Here is a 7,969-nt window from a genome sequence, read left to right as displayed (position 1 = left end):
AAGAGACAGGGGCACGGAATTTACTCCCGGGGAAAGTTTCCCACTCACATCCTCGCCGTTGAGCAGCAGCAGGAAGGCAGCGCGGCCTGTTGATAGCAGCCGAGTCCCGCTCCGCGGCCAATGGGAAGCGGCGTCCCTCCCCTCTGCGCGCTGGTTGGACAGCTCTGGAGCTCGCTGGGCCTTATTAGAAGTCCTGGGGGGAGCCGCGGCCGAAGTCGTCCAGCGGCCGGAGAGTCAAGCGCAGCGCGGGAGAGGAGTTTGCAGCTGCCCTGGCCGCTCCCGACGCCCATGACCGGCGGCTGCCGCGGCTGGGCGCTAAGCTCGGGGAGGAGGCGGGGCGGGAGGAGGACTGCCTCTGCATGGCCCCCGCTGCCGATATGACCACGGTACAGCTCGGCGTCAAAACCGAGGAGCCTGCCGCGTCTGCCTTCAGCAAGCCCGGCAGCTGCGTCCCGGCCAGCGCGGCGGCCATGGGCGGAGAGGAGGAGAATGACAAGCCCAAAGTGCCCCCGTCCCTGCTGCCTTTCAGCGTGGAGGCGCTCATGGCTGACCGCAGGAAGCCGGGGCCCCGAGAGAGCATCGCCCCGGGCCCCGAAGGGGCTGTGCCGCTGGCCGCGGGGACCTCCACTCGCCAGACGCTCAGTCCCCGGGCAGGGTCCTTATCGGCGGCGGCAGAGGCGCCGGCTTCCCCGCTGCCGCTCAACAGCCATTTTCCGGTCGGGGGACTAGTCAAACTGCCCGAAGAGGCACTTGTCAAATCGGAAAGCCCCGAGAGGACGGGCTGGATGCAGAGCCCCCGCTTCTCCCCGCCTCCCCCTCGTAAGTAGGAGCCCCGAGCCGCGCGCGGGGGGGGGCGGGGGTGCGTTGGGGGGGCACTAGAACGCGAGCGCCCGAGCCCGGGGGAATTCGACAGGGCTGGCGCTGGGGAGTCGCTAGCCGAGGCCTTTGCTTCGGACTCTTAACCTGCCTTGGAGAACGGTCCCTCCCGCAGCCTCTTGCCTCCCAGAAAAGCCGGAGCTCGCCCCAGGCTGCCCGCAAGTGCTGTTGCGTTGAACCCGTTGGGGGCAAAGCTTGCGGAGCCGTAGAACGGGAGTTCCACTCCCGCGGAGCTGGTTCTGCTGAGCTGCCCGCGCGACTTTAGTTTCTTGCCCAGCACTTTTCACACAGCATTTTTTAAAACTAGACAAGCCTCTTCCCCGATGACAGAAGATGCCTTCAGCGTTGCAAAGGGAAAAGGGGGATCGAAATGTCTCATAGCAAACGTTTGGGGGAATGCTATTGATAGCGTCTGCCAGGTCCAGTTTTGCTTCGAACGAACCGTACACATTCTGCAGCTCGGTGATTAACTTTTTTGAGAGTGGTTTGGATTATTTAGCAGCGATACACATTAAGTTCACATTCTTAAATTCTGATTTTCCCCATCCTGGGACTTGTTACAGGCGTCGTGAGTGCAAGCTCTGGAGCTGCAAGTGGTTTGTTTTCAAAGCACATAAATCTGCCATTATAAAAATTTCTCTGCTTCGTTCTTATTATAGGTAAAATTCTAAAAATACCCGTCCGGTTAGCTCTATTTATATGAAAAAATCATGTCTAGTATATGAAGGAAAAGTCTCTAGTTATGGTGCAGAGTTCCAGAAACTTGCAGGGGATTCAATGTCTAGTTCTTCGTGGGCCCAATTCTGTTCGCCTTGGGAAATAAAATGAAGAATGAAATTTTTGTAGCCATGTTGTCATATAGAGTTCAACACGGTTGAACCTTGTTCAAAGCCCCTGAGAGGATGCTCTCCAAAAGCGCCTGGCGTGGTGCATATTTTTGTGGCTTTCACTTACTTCTGTTACAAAAAGGCCCCGAGTATTTTAAACTAAAATAAAATAGGCCAGGGTTTGGGAGAATCTCTGACATTTTAAATGAGGCCAGAGGAGGCAGAAGGAGGAAGGGCAATAGAGCGACGGAGTGTTAATTCAGAGCTTATAATTACATGCTTAATCTCTTTCCCACGGGGCCTAATGAAGAGGGAGTGCGCCTGAGAAGGCCTGTCCGTCTCCCCTCTCTGTCCTAGGCTAACAGCCTCACCCCCTTTATGTCTGTGCCTTTTACAAAAGTTAACGCGGCCGAAGCAGAGGGTTACCTGTCCCAGGGCAAAGTGTTCTGTGTGCAACGAGGTCGGGGATCTAGCGCGGGCAGTAGCAAGGATCAGTGGGGCTCGCTGTCCCCCGTTGGAGGAGAGATGCACAGGTTTTGGATGACACGGCAAGCCCCTCTGCAGAAGGAGGGCGGCTCGTCACCAAAGTGCCCGGAACACTGCAGCTGGGCCCGCTCCAACGCCCCAGCCCCCTGCCTTTGGGCGGCGGCTAGGACCTGCCTTTTATCCCCCACACTCGCCCCCGCCGGCCGGGGAACGTAGCAGCCTGCGCCCCATCGCGGCTGTGCAGTGGCCTCGCGTCAGGTGCGACCTGCCGATAACCCCTTGGCTTTTTGTCTCTCCTTGTCGCCCCTCCCGCAGGGCGGCTGAGCCCCCCGGCCTGCACCCTGCGCAAGCACAAGACCAACAGGAAGCCGCGGACCCCGTTCACCACGGCGCAGCTGCTGGCCCTGGAGCGGAAGTTTCGGCAGAAGCAGTACCTGTCCATCGCCGAGAGAGCGGAGTTCTCCAGCTCGCTCAGCCTCACCGAGACCCAGGTGAAGATCTGGTTCCAGAACCGGCGCGCCAAGGCCAAGCGGCTGCAGGAGGCCGAGCTGGAGAAGCTGAAGATGGCAGCCAAGCCCATGCTGCCCCCGGCCGCTTTCGGCATCTCCTTCCCCCTGGGCGGCCCGGCGGTGGCGGGCGCCTCCCTGTACGGAGCCTCCAGCCCCTTCCAGCGGGCCGGGCTGCCCGTGGCTCCCGTGGGACTGTACACGGCTCACGTGGGATACAGCATGTACCACCTAACATAGAGCGCAGCGGGGCGCGCGGAGCCCGCCTTAGAGCAGCCTGGCTGGGGCGCCCCCTCCCTCCGCAGCCGGCGAGCCAGCGCCTGGCCATGCCTTAGCCCTCTTGCGCCCGCCTAATCCCGCTTGGGTTTCGAGCGCGCCCGGCCCCTCTTTCCCTGCGCCTCCCGCCCCGGTTCCACGCTCCTTAAACTCTGCCAAGTCCCGGTCAGCCCCTTTGCGGAGACACCGCCCCCCCCCCCCCCAGCCACGGGGCTCCACCGTAAGCTTTGGCTCGGTTGGCCTCTTTCAGGTCTTTAGCCTCCTACGCGCTCCTTAGCTCCCCCGACCGGGAGAAGCTTAAAACATCACCCAGGGGCCAGCTCGGACAAGGGCCCAAGGCCTGGGGTTCCTTCCCAGGTGAACGGGGAGCCCTGCAAGCAGCGCTAAGAGCTCGGGGACAGACCACTGCGTTTGGGGGAAAGGTTCGCTTGATGACCGCAGCCGACGGCCAGGAACCCTGTTCTCTCTCTAAGCCCGAAAGAGACGAAATGTACCAAGAGTCTCTCCATTTACAGCGCTGTGTTTCTTCCTCCCACCGCTCCTTTGGAAGGGGCTGTGTACTATGTAATATACTGTATATGGGAAATTTTATTATCATTTATATTATAGCTATATTTGTTAAATAAATTAATTTTAAGCTACAGTGCTTGGCGCACGGGGGTTGCCCTTTGTCTCCACGCCAGAGCTGAGTTCAAGCGTTGAATGGGTTCTTCTCCCAAACCAGACGGCACTGGGTCTCTGACCTCTGCCTGGCTCCCTAGAAGAGCGGTACTTTTCCTTGCGCCAGAGTCCCGGCTGTGCCCCGTGCCCCGGCTGTGACAGAGTTAAGGTCTCGTCGCCCACCCGCAGTTATTTGAATTTTACTTCTTGAAAGTCCCCCACCCGCCTAGTTTTTTCCCCCTCCGGGGTCAGATGAATAGCCTGACCCAGCCAACAACCTGGACTCCGCAGTGGAACGCCGCGCTCAGCTGATTGCTCGGCGATCCACGTGCTTGTCCGGGACCGTTCCAAAGCCCACCCGATCAGCACAATTTCCCTGGGGCGACTGAGTGAAGTAGGTGACACGTTTCTAAAACGAGCGCTGCGCTGCTGGGATTAACTCCCCCCTCCCCCCATTTGCCAGCCATTAGTTTAGCTCCAAACGCCCCGAGCACCGGGAGCATTCAAGCGTTCTGCAGGCTGAAGCCGGTGTCTTCTCTGAAAAGTCGTCGGGGGCTGGTAGCAAACTGTAACTCGGTGGGTTTCGCAGGGAAACGCGGGGCTGCCGTTGTTCTCTCCGCCGGGCTGCGCTTCGGGACTCGGAAGCATCTATGAGTTTGAGGGGAATGCGCTGGGGGTTTAAGCTTTGGTTGAAACCTCTTGGCCTCACCTGGAGCCCTTAGGTAACTCTGTGCTCAGGGGAGGGGGCGTCGCAGTGACAGTGCAACCCCGCTTTGGGGGTGGGGGGTGCTGGCCACCTCCGTGCCCTGTGTTGGGGGCCGGGGAGGGCTGCGCGGTCCATGGTGCCAGCCAGCAGGAGGGAGAGACCTTGCAGCTGGGCGGGGGGTAGGGACGCAAGTCTGGTAGCGGGGTGAGGGGACAGCGGGCAGTTCAGGAATCTGCCCTTGGCCCTGTCGGACTGGCGTCCCACTTGGCGCCGGCGCCGGGAGAGCTCCGAGGGACCGCAGCCCCCAGGTGCTCTGCCCTCCGTAACTCTTGCAAAGGCCAATTTCAAACCGGCTTTGATCGGAGCCTGAACTTGTCAAAGCTGCCCTCAAGAACCGGTGCGAGACAGGAGAGGTGTTCGGTTACAGCGGGGAGAGGTGTGGGCCGGGGGAGGGGGACACTCCCGGGGACATCCCCGGGCCAGCGCGAGCGATAGCCCTCAGCCCTGGGCTGGCATCGGGCAACGCCGCCCACCCCGCTGGCCAGAGGCTGAGGCCCCCCCGCCAAGCTCGGCGCAGACCCCGGGGTCCCCAGGCTGGAGCGAACTCCGCAAGCGCCGCCCCCGCCGCCCCCAGCCCTGTTCATCGCTGCTCGGTAAATTCCGCCGGACCGGGCCGCGCCCGCTGAGCTCGCTTTGCCGGGGCTCGCTGGGGAAAAGCCGACGGCTCGTCGCCCCCTCCGCGGCCTTTCCCCCCATCCCGTCCCAGCAATTGAAAACATGAAGGCGGAGGCAGAGTTGGAAGGGCCGTAATTGCTGTAATGAGCCCAGGCAATCTGCAGGCGCGGCGCGGCTCCAGCCAGGCTGTAGCTGGGGGCGAAGCGGGGCTTTTATCCTCTTCTGCATACCGCCGCTGCGCTCCCGAGCTCGGCCCTGCCTACCTGCGCCTCCCGCCCTGCAGCGAGCTCGCCTCCCGAGGCGCCCCCCTCGGCCCGCTCCTGCCGCGCCCCGCTCGCCGCCCTTTCTTCTCCCCGCTTTGTGAAGCTGACAGCGGCTGGAAGCAGGAGACGAGCGCGGCCCCCTGCGCCGCGGCCGGGCACACCGAGCTGCCGGCGATTTCCCACGTTCCGCCTCTCCGGGAGCGGCCCGCCGGGGGCTTAGAAGTTACCCCGGTACTCGGGAGCCAGGCCAAGGTCTTGGGGGCCGCCCACTGTTTGCTCTGGGGCAGCCAGGGGCTGCCCCCCTCGCCCCTGGGTGGGTGGATCGCTCGCCGATTCTAGCCAAAACAACGCCGGGCTTTGAAACCAGAGACTAAACTCCCCGGCTTTTGTTGTTTACTACGCTGCCCATTTGGGCCGGCTCGCTGAGTCACCGAGTCCTGCTTTAGGTTCCCTCCCCTGACCCTTGGGCTAAAGTCCCTGGTTGCTCAATTAAACCCAGATGAGAACAATTAATAACTAAGTAATGACAATAAGTTGGGAATCACACGGATGAACGCGCCATCTGAATGGGAAAAGCTCTCACAAAAGAGCAAAAAGGATTTGTCGGCTCTTTTTAAGGGGGAATTGGCTTTTCTTTCCTCTGCCCTCTGGCTTATCAGCAAATAAAACTCACTTTGGTGTCTTTGTCGCCTTAAGGCTCTCAGTGGGCAGTTGGAAATGAGAATGGCTGTTTTCCTTTCAACTGGAGGGTGCTGGCGCCACGCAGCCCCAAGGATAGAGAGTAGCCAAAGCAAAGTTTCCTAATAACTCTCCTCCCGCCAGTCAATTCTCTCTCTCTCTCATACACACACACACACAAGCATGTCTGTGGAGGCTGTGCACACACAAAGTACAAAAAACAAGGAGATCCCCCCCCGACGACAGAACATTGCCTGCACCCTCCCCCCCATCCTCCCCAGCTACAGGGAAAACCAGACAAAACCCAAGAGGGCGCCTCCTATGCAAGAAGTAGCCTGTTAATGCAATGTGCTGCAGAGGAAATAAATACACACAGTAGCCACACCAGGGGAGCCTGGACAAACGAAAAATGACCCACCCCCATGAGTCCAGTTGAAGTGTTTGGTTTGTCTGCATTATGCTCACAAGAACGCAGCCTTTGAATACACGTGGTCAGCCAGCAAAATCTCCACATACTTTAAACATGACATGCAGCCCCTCCCCCAACACCAAAAGGTGCCTAAAAATCGAGGCTCGAGTCACTAGGTGAAATAGTTGTTTCGCTCCCCCCAGTTTAAAGTAGAGAAACAGGCTGCTCCAAATGTAGGATCAGGCTGCCCTTCGCACATAGGGAGAACAACCAGAAAAACCTGAAAAATCGCCCATGATTTGATGGTGGTTTGTGAATTTCTGGTTATTCCAATGTTTCTTGAAGCGTTCAAGATTTCATATGAAATGCAGTTTAGTGCCTAGTCCCTCTGTAACCCTGAGGAAATGTTGGGTAAAAGTTTCAGAAGCACCTAGGTGGCTTACAAGCCTAAGTCCCTGGCTACTCACAATCAGTTTAACTATTCTTGTTAGAGGTAAAGCTTTTCTACCAAAATAGTTAAGAGTCTTTATACCCACAAAACTGCACCTGCCTCAAGGGGCTTGTAAAAGTAGTTAAAACACCAGATTTGTGTGAAGACAAGGCCAGAGTCACTCCTGACAATGCAAATCAAGCTTTTAAATTATTTAGAAAACTTTGAAAAAATATTCTAAGCATGTAGACTGTGAAACTGGAGAAAGGGTTCTGAGGGCCATTTACTGTACGCATAACTATTCACACATTACACCTCTGGAGATACACACATCTCATAGAACTGGAAAGGACCTCGGGAAGTCGAGTCCAGTCCTATGGTTTTATCAGTGACTTGAATGTACAGTGCAGCTGGCCACTGACTAGGTTACAACATGATTCCAACTAACTGTGTTCCCTAACGAGGTCAAGCTATTTTACTTCCCTGGTAATGCAATACATTTAAGGATCCTTTCCATTTTAACTGGAGCTGTATTGTTCTGGAGTAAGGGGACAACTGGGTCGCTTACTAAAGGTGCATTTGTACTCTAGACCAGGGGTCGGCAACCTGCGGCTCCAGAGCCTCATGCGGCTCTTTAAGGAGCCCAAGTGCAGCCACCACTGACTCCCCTTGTGACTCTGGAGGCTGCTGTTGCTTAAACTGAAAATATAAATTCATTTGCCTGCCATTAAACCAACTGAATTTAGTATTTTTGTTCAAGCGGTTGCAGCCTCTGGAGCCACTCAGCAGTCAGCTGTGGAAGTGGGGTGAGGGTGGAGGGAGGGAAGCTGGCAATGCAGAGGTCCCAGAAGTGAAAGCTGTGGCAGACCAGGGAGCTGCCCCACGTGGGGTAAGGCTAAATTGGCAGGAAGGCTGCAGGGAGGGGAGACCTAGCCTCCCCTTGCCAGAGCAGCACAGCCTGCTGAGATGGCAGAGGGGAGCAGCAGAAGAGCTGTACTCACTAAGGAAAGTTAATCCTGGAGGTGGGAGTGGGGCGGATTGAGGCTCAGAGGGGTTAAGCCTGGAGATGGGGGTAACTTAACTTTCTAACTGGTACAAATCATCGTGTGTGTACTGTTCTTAAAGAGGGGTGACAAAAAGCACCATTTGACGTTATTTATTAACCACTGTCTCTTCT

At 57.5% G+C, this 7,969-nt stretch overlaps 1 protein-coding gene across 1 annotated transcript; it reads left to right on the top strand.

Annotated features, from left to right (window-relative positions):
* Positions 1–262: 262 nt before the first annotated feature.
* On the top strand, positions 263–3,491 carry MSX1 (msh homeobox 1). The gene is made up of 2 exons (XM_074991723.1): positions 263–819; positions 2,505–3,491. The coding sequence occupies exons 1-2, from the start codon at positions 360–362 to the stop codon at positions 2,933–2,935; spliced, it is 891 nt and encodes a 296-aa protein (XP_074847824.1). The 5' UTR covers positions 263–359; the 3' UTR covers positions 2,936–3,491.
* Positions 3,492–7,969: the final 4,478 nt, after the last annotated feature.

This window comes from Carettochelys insculpta, chromosome 4 (assembly GCF_033958435.1).
Source record: "Carettochelys insculpta isolate YL-2023 chromosome 4, ASM3395843v1, whole genome shotgun sequence".
NCBI lineage: Eukaryota > Metazoa > Chordata > Testudines > Carettochelyidae > Carettochelys > Carettochelys insculpta.
This window is presented reverse-complemented; position numbering and strand designations above follow the sequence as displayed.

Excerpts from the sequence above, each read along its gene's own strand:
- MSX1 (XM_074991723.1), top strand. The coding sequence starts at position 360 with ATGGCCCCCGCTGCCGATATGACCACGGTACAGCTCGGCGTCAAAACC. Across the intron at positions 820-2,504 it reads CTTCTCCCCGCCTCCCCCTC|GGCGGCTGAGCCCCCCGGCC; the intron begins GTAAGTAGGAGC and ends CCCCTCCCGCAG.